Genomic DNA, 12,989 nt, shown 5'->3' with positions numbered 1-12,989 from the left:
GAGAAAAGGTAGTGATTTGAGGCCAGCCTGGACAGAAAAGTATGTGAGATCTTATCTTGAAAATAACCAGCAACAACACCATAGGTCTGGAGGTGTGGTTCAGGTGGTAGAGAACCACTTGCAAGGCTGAGTTCAAACCCTAGTAGTGCAAAAAAAAAAAAAAAGGCTTGAACAGACTCTGTCAGTTCTGGCATCACATTTTAACATCTCCAGAAGCCACAGGAGAAGGGATAGATCCTCAACATCTCTCAGACTTCTAAAATAAGCCCAGCCAACTGCCCATCCAGGACATGGAAGAGAAGAGAGCTGATGAATGAGCACATCTGGAAGTGGAATACCATACACAGGTTTTGTGCTGTTTCTGGGATTTACTGTCATTACATTCCAAGAACATGTCGCTGGTTTATGGTGATCCCAGGCCAGAAAGACTTAAAAGTGGAATCTATCTTTGGGAACCTGAGCTGGATGGTCCCTTCCCACCCACTGGATGACCTTTGAGAAGGCCACAAAGGAAAAAAAAGACAAACACAAGCTTAAGTAGAAGTGGGCACCTTTCCAGGTCTCTTTTACAGAATCAGTACTCTGTGTATGTGTGTGTGCGTGCGCGCGTCCGTGCACGTGCATGAGCGAATGCAGATGCATGCACACACCGATATTAGAGCTTGAGCTCAGGGCCTTGAGCTCTTGCTTTGTTTTTTTGTTTTAAGGTTAGCACACTACCACTTAAGCCACAGCTCTACTTCCAGCTTTTTGGTGGTTAATTGAATATAAGAGTCTCATGGACTTTTCTACCCAGCCTGACTTCTGTCCTCAGATCTCAGCCTTTTTGAGTTGCTAGGAGTATAGGTGTGAAGCTACCAGTGACCGGTGTCCTGGCCACTTCTGGCTTTTTGCTGGTTAACTGGAGACAAGAGTCTTCTGGACTTTTTTGCCTTGCCTTGGCCTTAAGCCTTGCTCATCAGATCTCAGCCTCCTGATAACAGGTGTGAGCTACCAGCACCCAGCTGCCGAATCAATTCTTTCTTGATGTTTAAAAATCTACTTTCACTTGTATCATCAACCTTTAAAAGAAAAATTAAAGAGGTCTTCCTGTGGAGAAATAGTGGGTCCACCTTACCATCTCTTGAAGAAACATGGCTTCTGCTCTGGGCCTGGGACTTTCCTGTGCTGCACTGGGTCCCACTTGGCCATCTGGCGGATGCTCCTCCATCTCCTTCTCCAACTTCTCTAGTTCCCTTGAATGTGGAGAGCTCAGGGAGGTATTCTTCTCCAGTGGGACACCTGGCTCCTGGGAAGGGCCTTGGCCACATTCCGTTGTCCGGGGGGATTCGGTTGGCTTGCTGGCCTCTGGAGCTGCCTTCTTGGTGACAGGAGCTGCAGTGAAGATGGCAGTGGTGAGTACCAAGAGTTCAGATAAGGAAGGCTCTTCCCAGCACAGCCCCTAGCCTGCCTCCTGGCGCTGTTCCACAAGGGTGAGGGAAGGGCCCAACTCACTGCCCCTCACATTCTTTCCTCAGTTTTCCCGTCAGTGTCTAGCCTCAGGCCCCAGGTCCCAGACTGCCAGAGATGAGAAGGTTCTGGAAGATCATTCATCCAGTTTTGTTCTCAACTAGGAGCCATTTTACTCAGCACTCCTCTCTCCTGCTCAGGGGATATTGACAATGTCTGGAGACACTTTTGTTGCCTCAATTTTGGGAGAGTTGAGTGCTTTAGTGCTCTGGCATCTAGCCAAGGATGCAGCTAAAAATTCTTCAATGGACAGGGTGCCAACCCATCCACCCCTCCCACAACAAAGAACTACCCAGCCCCAAATGCCAATAGTGCCAAAGCTGAGAAACCTTGCTTTCACCTAGTTTTTCACTTCACAAATCAATATTCAGGCTCTAACAATTTGCTTCTTAGACAGTCTCTCTTTCCTCCTATTTTCTGAGCTACTCAATACTATTCCTTATAAGATGAGGATGCCATCATCTTCCACCTTCATGACTGCTATCCCAGGGAAGTTCCTTAGGACACAGCCAGTATCCAAATCCTAGGAAGTGCCTACCCACGACCTGGTTCTAGAGCCCTCAGTCCTATCCATATTACCACAATGGGTTACCAAATAGGGTTTCTAAACTATATATTGATATCTATATCTATCTATCTATCTATCTATCTATCTATCTATCTATCTATCTATCTATCTATCTATCTATCTATTTGCTGGTTCTGGAGCTTGAACTCAGGGCCTGGGTACTGTCCTGGAGTCTCTTTGTGCTCAAGGCTAGCACTCAACCACTTGAACCACAGCACCACTTCTGGCTTTTTTAAAGTAGTTTATAGGAGATAAGAGTCTCATGGACCTTTCTGCCCAGGCTGGCTTCAAACCATAATCCTCAGATGTCAGCCTCCTGTGTAGCTAGGATTACAGGCATGAGCCACCAAGCCCAACTTATAAAACCCTATTTTAATGAGTTTAAATGGTATTGTTGTTCACACCTGTAATACTAGCTAGGCTAAGATCTAAGAATCTGGGTTTGAGGCCAGCCCAGGCAGAAATATTCAGTGAAATTCTCATTAACCAACAAAAAGCTAGGAATGGAGGCATAGCTCAAGTGGTAGGGCACTAGCCTTGACTGGAAAAAGCTAAGGGACAGCATCCAGGTTGTGAGTTCAGGCCCTAGTACTGGCACAAAAACAAACAAAACCAAACTCCTACCCCCACCAAGCCAAGTTCAAGTGTGGCCTTTGTGTCTTGCAATGGAGAGAGCCCATCTCTGCCATGTCTTACCTGTGGAAATCTCAGCTCCCTGGAGCTTCTCCTCTTCTGACCAAGCCCCACTCTCTGAGCCCTGGAAAGAAAATTCTTCCAGGCTGGACAGAGACTGCAGCTCCTTGGGGGGTGTTCGGCATGGGGTGCTGTTGGTGCTGATGACAGCAGACACACGGAGTGGCACGGACACAGCGAAGGGCTCAGAGATGTTTAGCGCCTTGCGCTGGTGACGGGGCGAGGGCTCCATTTGGAAGAGGCTGCTGCTGAAGACAGATTTGCTGGGGCTGTCGTTGGAGGTGTAGAACATGCCGAGCATCTTAGGGGCTGTCTGCTCGCTCTCGGGGTCCTCGATCGGACGGAACACCTTCAGCTGCTCCGGTGGAGGCCGGACCTGAGTGCCCTGGGGTTGGCTCCTGTCACTGCTCACATCAAAGCCTCCCTCTGCCCCTGCCGGCATCCCCTCCGGACCCCACTCGCCCTCCTGCTTGCTGAGGTCACAGGAGCTGCCAGTGTTGTTTGAGTGCTTTTTTGAGGCTGGAATGAAAAATCCACCAGTGGTGACGGTCCGATGAAAATTTCCCTTGGTTTCTTTTCCTGGTGAAAAAAGGAGCTCATGGTGAACATGTGGGCTCACCCAGCTGTAGGCCTCCGCCACCCCCTTGGGAAGCAGGACATTTGAATCCTGGAGAGACGTTGCACTCCAGTAAAGGCACGGACCCAAAAGAAGACAGGGACAGAACATTTGTTCATTTGACCGAGAAAGCAATTTCCTCACATGTATAGGATTTCAGCAGCTTGCCCTGGAAGAACCATTAGCTGTTGTGCTTCTAGGTATCAGTTTTCAAGGAGAGAGCTAAGAATCCCAAATGGGGCTAGCACCTTCCAAACATTAAATGCAGATCATAAAAGAAAAAAGATGGACAGAGTAGAGGTGGGAGAACGATGTTTGCTCAAAAATGAAAACCGACAGGGCAAAACAATAGGATTCAAGATTTTTTGTTGTTGTTTTTTTGCTCACAGCTGGTGCTCTATCACTTGAGCCATGCCTCCAGTTCTGGCTTTGTGCTGGTTAATTGGAGATAGGACTCTCCCAGACATTCCTGCCCCAGCATGTCTTTGAATTGTGAATATCAGATCTCACTCAGCCTCCTGCACGGTTAGGATTACAGGCGTGAGCCACTACCACCCAACTTGTATGAGTCTTCTGTAGCAGAAAGACTCAGGCAAGGTTTTATCCCCCTGGCAAGGAAAAGCAAGAGAAAATCTGCACAAGGAGTACGTAAGCTGACAGGGCATGATATGTGACTTGCCAAGGATCCAGGAAAGCATTTCTGACTTGGTTCTAAGCACCATGCTCAGAATTCTTATGAGGTATTATGTTTAAACTTCTGATGACTAACACTGTAAGGGGATGCTATCGTCTCCTTTAACCCACCAGGAAACTGACTCAGAGACAAGAGGACCTGTCCAAGCAGCCAGGCAAATCAGAGGTGATACTGAAATATAAAATTCTGTAAGCATTTTCCTAGGTTTCAAAGCTAGAGAAAATGGATGAACATACACACAAGAAAATTGTAAGAGTATCAAAACAATTTACAACGAATTCAGACATGCCTGTAATCCTTAGTCAGGAGGCTGAGATCCAGAGGACCTCTGCTGGAGCCTAGTCCAGTTAGAAAAGTTTGCTAGACTCTATCTCTAAAACAACAGCCAAAAAAGCAGGTCTGGAGGCATGGGTCAAGTGGTAGATTGCCAGCCTAGTGAGTTTGAGGCCCTGAGATCATACCCCAGTACCACCACTAATGCTAATACTAATATTCATCATCATTATTTCAGAATATTCTACAGATTTAAATATTTTATGTTGTTTTAAATATTTCTTGCATTGTCATGTCTTTTATCCAAGAGGAAAATGTAACCAACTGTTATCTCCAATTAATCAGCAAAAAGCTGGAACTGGAAGCCTGGCTCAAGTGATAGAACACAAGTTGTGAGTGATAAAGCTGAGAGTACAACGTTTTTGAGAGAAAGCTCCAGTACTAGCATACCTCTGCCCCCCCTCAAAAAAAAGAAATGACAGCAGGAGGGAGAAAGATCTTATATTAAAAGTGTTACAAAGTCATGAGATAAATATAGGGGGGGCTTTAAACAGTTGGACGCCAGAGAGCTCTTTTAACTGGTAACTGGTTGGGTTGCTTAAAAAAGAACAGCTAAGTGGCAACAGAAAAAGAGTGTGGGCCCTGGAGGTTAGATCTGTGTGAGTAAATGTGCTTACACACACCTGACATGCAACTCCTTACACATCTACTCCCACAGAGGGTATGGTGTACAAACTGAACACATAGTGTCTGACACAGAATAGGTGTCAAATCAGGAGGTTGAGATCCAGGATCTTACTGATAGATAAGAAAGGAATGCATGTATTAATTCAAAGCCATGATCTGGTGAGCACTGTGAAGGTCAGGGAGGGACTGTGAAATGGGTGATTGTGTGTGATTAGAACTGCAGATGACTAGTTGGCAGCTTTGTAAAACCAAGGCTGTGGTGAGCGTCAATCCGCAGCCCACACACTAATTGTAAAATCTTACCTTCCACAGGTACTGAACACAGTGAGTCCATGCTTTTAGCTGGTCGGATAGCAGATTTTTCCACTGAAGACAAGAGGAAAAACATCTATGATGAATGCATATTAAGAGCAATCAGCCCGGCGCTGCATGGCTCACACCTGTAACCCTAGCTGCTCAGGAGGCTGAGATCTGAGGACTGCAGTTAGAAGCTAGACCGTAAGTCTGTGAGACTCTTCAATTAACCACCAAAAAAGGCAGGAATAGAGCTGTGGTTCAAGCAGTGCAGCACTAGCCTTGAGTGGAAAGCTAGGTGATAGGACCTAGGCCCTGAGCTCAAACTCCAGTACCAACACCAAAGGTAGTAATAAAATAAAGCATTTAGAACAACAGGTCACAGTGTAAAGCACCCACAAAAATAATTCTAGAAAAGTCTTTCATGTATTTTAAATTTATTCTTTTAGAAACATCCTCTCACTAAACTCTAGATTTTCCTAACTTAGTGGGAATGACTTAGTAGAAACGGCATTCACTGATACAATTTCACTAATATTTTATAAAGGTAAATCATAATTTTGTCAAACAGCTATTAACCAATTTCACTGACAAAAAACATTTAAAGTTGCTGGGCGCTGGTGGCTCATACCTGTTATCCTAGCTACTCTGGAGGCTGAGATCTGAGGATCACGGTTTGAAGATAGCCCAGGGAAAAGTGGGTGAGATGACTATTTCCAATGAAGGACTCAGAAAAAGCTGGAAATGGCACTATGGCTCAAATATTAAGAGTGCTAGCCTTGAGCACAAAGAGGATCAGGGACAGCACCTAGGCCCTTAGTTCAAACCCCAGGACTGGCAAAAATAAAAATAAAGAAAGAAATAAGTAAATAAATAATATTTAGGGTTGCTTTTCACAGCCTTATGTCTAATAGCCAGAACTGTAATACCCAAATATTGAAAACAATTCAAGGTTGAATCTCTAGGGTAGAATCCCTGCCACCCCCCCAAACAGCTCCTCTTATTAGGCAAGTAGAATTATTGGCTATACTCATATCTGTCAGCACGTAGGTTTTTGGTACAGTCAGGTGAGAGGAGATAAAGGAACCTGAGTCACCTTTCTTTCTAGGAGCAGCTCTGCTCCTTGAAGTCTGCAGACTCCTTGTTCCTCCAATTATCTTACCCACCACCCTCTCTCTACAACAGAGCCAATCCAACCCAACTTTTTATGATAACCCTATGCAGAGCCAGGTTTTAGAAAAATGTGATCTAAATGAGTAAAACCTATTCCAGGCACAACAGTATTTAAGACACAGAAAGTTCCTGGGTTGGAATGTTAAGTCCTCAGTATAGCAGTGTTGGAAGGTAGGACCTGAGGGAGGGGTTTGGGCCATGGGGGCTGATCCCTGATAAGCTCTCTCTTGAAGGAATGAAGTTAACTACTGCGAGACTTGGGAGCCCCTTTCTCTCTTCTGCAAGCACAGGCTCCCATTCTGCCTTTCATTATGGATTGAAGCAACACAGAGCTTTCATCAAAAACCAAGTAGGGGCCAGAGTCGTGCTTACAGCCATCATAACCTCTGAAACTGTGAGACAAAGTCAATCCTCTGTTCTTTATAAATCACCCAGTCTTATAGCAACAGAACACAGAGGAAGGCAGACACAGTCACTAACACAAGCTCTCTCTTTGAGGTCACTGAACTGGTTGGAAGGCAGTTACTTCTATCAGGCCTGTTCAGAGGATAAACAGGGCAACTGTCTAAGAGGTCCAGGACTGGAAGCTGTTAATGAAACTAGATTCAGAGAGATCTGGGTTTGAATCTCAACTCTGACACAATGGGGCCATATGACTTCAGATAAAGAGATTTCTAAGCTTCACTTTCGTTAAAAGTGTATGGAAGGAGGAAAAAAAACTATTGTGAGGACTAAATAAGAAATGAACATGAAGTATGTTTCATTTAGTAGAACATAGCAGATACTCAGTTGAAAGCAATTGTTTTCCTGTTGATGCAACACAGAGGCAGATGCGAGGCAAATGTGTTTGTGTAGGGCTATGTATACTCAAGCGCATGTGAGCACTGGGCTTGAACTCATGGCTTGGGACTTGTCCCAGAGCTGCATTTGCTCAAGGCTAGTGCTCTACCACTTAGACCACAGCTCCACTTCTGTTTTCTTTTTAATTTTATTTTTATGGTTAATTCGAGGTAAGAGTCTCATGGACTTTTCTGCCCAGGCTGGCTTTGAACCACGATCATTAGATCTCAGCCTCCTGAGTAGCTAGGATTATCAGCATGAGCCACTGGCACCTGGCTGGGAGGTAGTTTTATAAGGACAAACTTGGGCTGGCCTCCGCCCAACCTGAGCCATAACTCAAGTTTTCTTTTATTCTTTAAAATCCCATCTTCTTTCTCCTTGTTCCCAACATTCCTTCTCCTAGGAGCCTTTAACTCAGTCCCTTGGCCTCTTCTGCTCAGGGACTGTCTCTGACTGGAACCCCAGATAAGGACACAATTGCTGTTTCTTACCTGAGAGCCGCTGTCCTCTCACAAAGACACTCCCATTTCTACTCAGTTTTGATTTGGAATCTGACCCAGATCGTCCCAAGTTGAATATAGATTTCCACTTCTTTGATTTACTGGAAAGTTTTCTCCTGAAAGAGCCAAGCCATAAGAGATCAGTTTAAACATGTCCTTCTAAGCAATTTTGAAACAGAGAAAGAAGATTCCAAACATGTTTCTAGTTATGAATGGCTCTGCTAGTTCAGGGAGGTCCTCGATAAAACATAAGTTGAGCTTGACTTTCACCATGTATAAACCAAGGTAGGCTTGGCCTACAGAAAAGACCTCTGACCTGAGGGCTAGAGGCAAAGTCATCTATATAAGGGGGTCAGGACCAACAGAAGCCGGAGGCAGTGGAGGACTGAAGGTTATAAGCAACCATACAACTCTGGTCGTAGAAGTAGTTGTGGCAAGCTTGGTTGTCAAACATACATTTTTGTGTGTGTGCTGGTCCTAGGATTTGAACTCAGGGCCTGGGAGCTATCCCTGAGTTTTCTCAGCTCAAGACTAGGGCTCTACCACTTGAGCCACAGCTCTACAAGCTCTACTCTGGCTTTTTTATTTTTTTTGAGTGGCTAACAGTCTAATAGATTTTCTTGTCCAAGCTGGCTTTGAACCATGATCCTCAGATCTCAGCCTCCTGAGTAGGTAGGATTACAGGTGTGAGCCACAGGCACCCAGCTCCAAGATTTTGTGAAAGAGAAATAAACATTGAAGACCATTGATCCCAGTCCTGTGATGCTCCCTGCTTGGTGGCCACATTGTGGGCATTTTCACACGTGAGAAAAGTGAGGGCTACAAGATGCTTTCGTGGATACAAAGGGAAGGATGAGAAAGCTGAGAAGGGTAGCATGCTAGGTGGGTTTGGGGGCACTGAAGACAGGGGTCAGTGCGCCAGGGGCAGAACTGGACTGGGTGGGACAGAGACAGGCACCACAGAAGCCAGCACAGCTGCCACTCTACCCTACCATGCAACTTTACAAAGAAGTTCAGTGTGAGACTCTCCAACTTGTGGGTCTCACCCTGGACTTTTTCTTAGTGAGCACTCATAGTCAGCTCTCAGGCATAGCGTGTCTTTACAGTCATTCCAGACAAGACTGCAGTACTTTGTGCTTTCCTTTGAACTTTGCTTCGTTTTCTTCCTAAGCACCCAGCCTTGTAGTGAATCATGCACTAGATGGTCCTCCCCTGGTATCCTTCGTTCTGACACCTCGGGAAGAGTCTTATTCTCTGCTGATTTAGGGAGAGGTACCATGCATTCAGTTCCAACGGGGTACCAACCCCATGTTCTAGGAAATGGGGGACTTCTCCCAGGGGTGTTCAGGTGTGCTGTTCCTACAGCATGGTGGCTGGTGCCTCCTGTAGTTGTACAAGGTGGAAATCTTGTTTCTTCCTCCCCAAGGGGAAACAGCTGGCCATCTTTGGCAAGAGCCTGAGAAGGAACCAATTTCTATTCTTTTCACTCACTGTGGTTGACATCCTCCCAGGGAAAGATGGCTCGGTTCCTTTCCCTACTGTCTGACTTAAAACACTGTCTTCCTCCATATTTGGGGTACAGTGAGGAGGTCGGAGGAGGAAGAAGTGAGAGAGGAAGAGTCTTCTACCCATGCAAATGATGTCTGATTGATTAGTGGAGGGAGGAGTCTGACACATGGAGAGGAGGGAAGGGAGTCAGGGATGCTGACAGTGCTCTCATTTGTCAACTTGTTCTGTTAGATTTATCTCTTTTTCATGTCTTTTGTAATGCGATGTGGGGAGGTGGGGGGAGGGGAGGTTTGTTTTCAGTAAACTTCCTCTTGTAAATCCCAGGCCTATTTTGTCTAAGTCAAAGAGGTAAGAAAGCACTGGGCACTGGTGGCTCACACCTGAAATCCTGGCTACGCAAGAGGCTGAGATCTGAGGATCATGGTTTGAAGCCAGCCTGGGCAGAAAGAAAAGTCTGTAAGATGCTTATCTCCAATTAACCACCAAAAAGCCAGAAGCAGAGCTATGGCTCAAGTGCTGGAGCAAAAAAAAAAAAAAAAAAAAAAAAAAGTTAAGGGATAGCACCCAGACCCTGTGTTTAAGCCCAAGTATTGGCACAAGCAAACAAACAAATAAATAACATGAGAAAAGGAAGTAAGAGATTTTTAGTAAGGAGTTTTAGTTAGGTTCTGATGAGTCCCCTATGACTCCCATCTATATCCTGGTGCCTGGGGTCTCCAATGGGAGACCGAGGGGGTGGGGAGGGCGTCCTCAGTGAAAAAGAGTCATGAAGACAGCTCCCTTCTCCTCAGGTACATTTATTTACACCCAATCTAGACCGTAACCCCAACCCACACTGCCATCATGGCCCTGAGACTATCTACCCCACCTCCTCTATCTCCCTCCATCCACATATTCCTCAGAATTAAAAAAAAAATGCTATGTACTTGCTATCTGGCAACTCAAGGACAGTGTGGAAGTGAGCGCCCATGGGAGGCACAATCTCAGGCAGGCTGTTCTCCCTCCTTTCTTTCCGAGCGGGGTGGTTTGTAGCCAGGCTGCGGGCCTGAGCCTCCTCCAGGCTCACCAGCTTCATGGGTGACAATACTGGCAGAGTCAGGCTCTTCATGATGGGCCTGTCATCTGTAAAGGAAAGAGAAAGGCTCAGTATGGACAAAGCCGGCACAGTAGGTTCAGGCAGCTTCAGCCAGATCGCTCATCTACAGCATGCATCCTCTGACCTCTCTACAGTGTTCTCTCTTCTGATCTTCAAGTGTTTTCTGCATACTTCATTTCCACACCCCAGAAAAGGACACTTGGTCATCATGTCTGGAGACATTTTTGTTTGTCACAAATTCATGTGGGAAAACTGCCGGTATCTTAGTAGGTGAAGGCCAAGGAAGCTGCTAGACATCACAGAACATACAGAAACAAGTGTGCTCTCCGCCCAACAATTAACAAGCAATAACGCCACAGTGGAGACTACAGAATGGCAGGCCGTCTAGGACTCTCTTGTGCTCAGATGTGGCTGGCCGGCACTTGTCTGGGTAGGAGGTGTCACAGCCATGGTAAAGGGCCTTGTGGACAGACAATAGAGACAGCACATAATGCAGGCGTGTTTTTCAGGACAGAGAAGGCTGGCTGACATTCTTCAGGATTGCAGTTAAATACATCCGGTATATACATCTTTGCTCCTGAACATATTTCAGTAAAGTTTCTGGACTACAACAGTTCTTTGCCACATTGGCTTACCTCACCACCCCCCCTCCCCCCGCCCCCTTCCCAGAGCTTGAACCCAGCGCCTGGGCACTGAGCTTCTCTTGCTCACGGCTAGCACTCTACCACTTGAGCCACAGCGCCACTTCTGGCTTTTTCTGTTTATGTGGTACTGAGGACTTAAATCCAGGGCTTCATGCATGCTAGGCCAGCACTCTACCACTAAGCCACATCCCCAGCGCAGGTTGGCTTACTTTCTGACAGTACTCAGAGCATCGCCACCTCTGAGCATCCCACTCCACATCCTCTGTCTTTGGAGCATCCTCCCTGCCTCCCACTGCCAGGGCCTTATGTGACGGGTTCTCTGTGTTAGTCCAATAATCACTTCCTTGTAGACCATGACCATTCTGTCCCCAAAAAACACCTTAAAGTCACTGGCCACTCTGTTAACCCTGTTGTATTTCTTGGTATTGATCACCTTTGAAGTGGCAATGTATTTCTAAGACATAATGTGGCTTTCTTCCCCATTAGACATTAGCTATGAGTATGCAAGGCAGGATCTTGGCCATTTGTGTCCCCAGTGTCTAGGACAGCACTTGATATACAGGAGGCAGGCAGAATGTACTTGTTGGAGATATCATAGTCTCTCTGGCCTCAGTGTTTTTATCAATCAAATAAAGGTATTGGATTTTTATGAGACGGCCACAAAATTGGAGTTTGTATATACCATCTTTTGCTGTCCTAGGTTTCTCTATCAGACGAGGTGTGTTTATTACTCTGGGAGAAACAAACCCTTGGTGGTAAATTTTATGCAGTTCATATCCTATCAGCACCTCATGATCCACTAAGTTGGCAGTAAAGACTGAAGAAGCAGGAGAACAAGAAAGGAACTAAAATGTATTGGTAGGGGCTGGGGATATAGCCTAGTGGCAAGAGTGCCTGCCTCGGATACATGAGGCCCTAGGTTCGGTTCCCCAGTACCACATATACAGAAAACGGCCAGAAGCGGCTCTGTGGCTCAAGTGGCAGAGTGCTAGCCTTGAGCGGGAAGAAGCCAGGGACAGTGCTCAGGCCCTGAGTCCAAGGCCCAGGACTGGCCAAAAAAAAAAAAAAATGTATTGGTAGGTTAGTACATACCATATGCATATTAAAGTGGAGGCTGGAGCCCTGAGGACTGAGATTTCGTGTCCACATTCTCTCTCTTAAGCCATCTACATTGGTTGCTAAGTGAAATGGGTTATTCAGATGAGTTTAGTGATTTCCCCAAATCTATTAGCTGAACCGGAAACAAGAAACAACTAGCAAGCGTTCGGAAGCTACAGTGCTCACACACACTGGTTCTCCAGGTGTGGACTCTGACCAGTGACACCAGTATCGTCAGATGCACAAATGTCACCAACACACCAGACCAGCTGTATTCCTGGCTGACTGGATCAGAAACTCTGGGGCTGAGGTCAGGTAATCTGTGTTTTCACAAGATGCACTCCAGGGTTGGAAAAGCCCTTTGTCACACAAATCATCCCTAGCAAGAATCGTGATCAACTGGATTTCTGGATTCTACAATTAGGCTCACAGTTCAAGTAACATCATTCACTCTCTCCTAGGGGTTTCTTTCTCCTGTCATCATGAGGTACCCCAAACATCCCAAAGTAATCAGCTTGCGTATGTTTACTGACTCGTGCCAGGTAACACCTAAGTTAGTATTCAGGACAGGAGGAGCATGCATTCTGGGTTTTTGTGGGAGGGTGAACATACTACCACTTATAGCTTTCATTTAAGACTCTATGCATAAGGGTCTTTTGAAATATCATTTGTGCAAGGAAAAAATGATGCCTAATCAATTCAAAATAACTCCAAGAGAGTAAGAACTCACAAAAGAACAGAAGCTTACCTTAGCTCTACTCTATACCATACCAAACTCATGGTATAGGCCATCTA

The 12,989-nt window shown here is 45.8% G+C and overlaps 1 protein-coding gene across 1 annotated transcript in view; it reads right to left on the bottom strand.

Annotated features, from left to right (window-relative positions):
• Nucleotides 1-12,989, bottom strand: part of Arhgap31 (Rho GTPase activating protein 31) — a 107,074-nt gene that overhangs the window by 4,558 nt on the left and 89,527 nt on the right. Inside the window, exons 7-11 of the mRNA XM_048346689.1 lie at nucleotides 10,283-10,478; nucleotides 7,839-7,963; nucleotides 5,344-5,406; nucleotides 2,774-3,349; nucleotides 1,118-1,374 (exon numbers count right to left, since the gene is read on the bottom strand). Coding sequence (XP_048202646.1) covers nucleotides 1,118-1,374; nucleotides 2,774-3,349; nucleotides 5,344-5,406; nucleotides 7,839-7,963; nucleotides 10,283-10,478 — 1,217 coding nt within the window. The remainder of the gene's footprint in view (nucleotides 1-1,117; nucleotides 1,375-2,773; nucleotides 3,350-5,343; nucleotides 5,407-7,838; nucleotides 7,964-10,282; nucleotides 10,479-12,989) is intronic.

Source organism: Perognathus longimembris, chromosome 5 (assembly GCF_023159225.1).
Source record: "Perognathus longimembris pacificus isolate PPM17 chromosome 5, ASM2315922v1, whole genome shotgun sequence".
Classification (NCBI taxonomy): Eukaryota; Metazoa; Chordata; class Mammalia; order Rodentia; family Heteromyidae; genus Perognathus; species Perognathus longimembris.
Note: the sequence above shows the minus strand (reverse complement) of the source record. Positions and strands in the feature narration are given on the sequence as shown.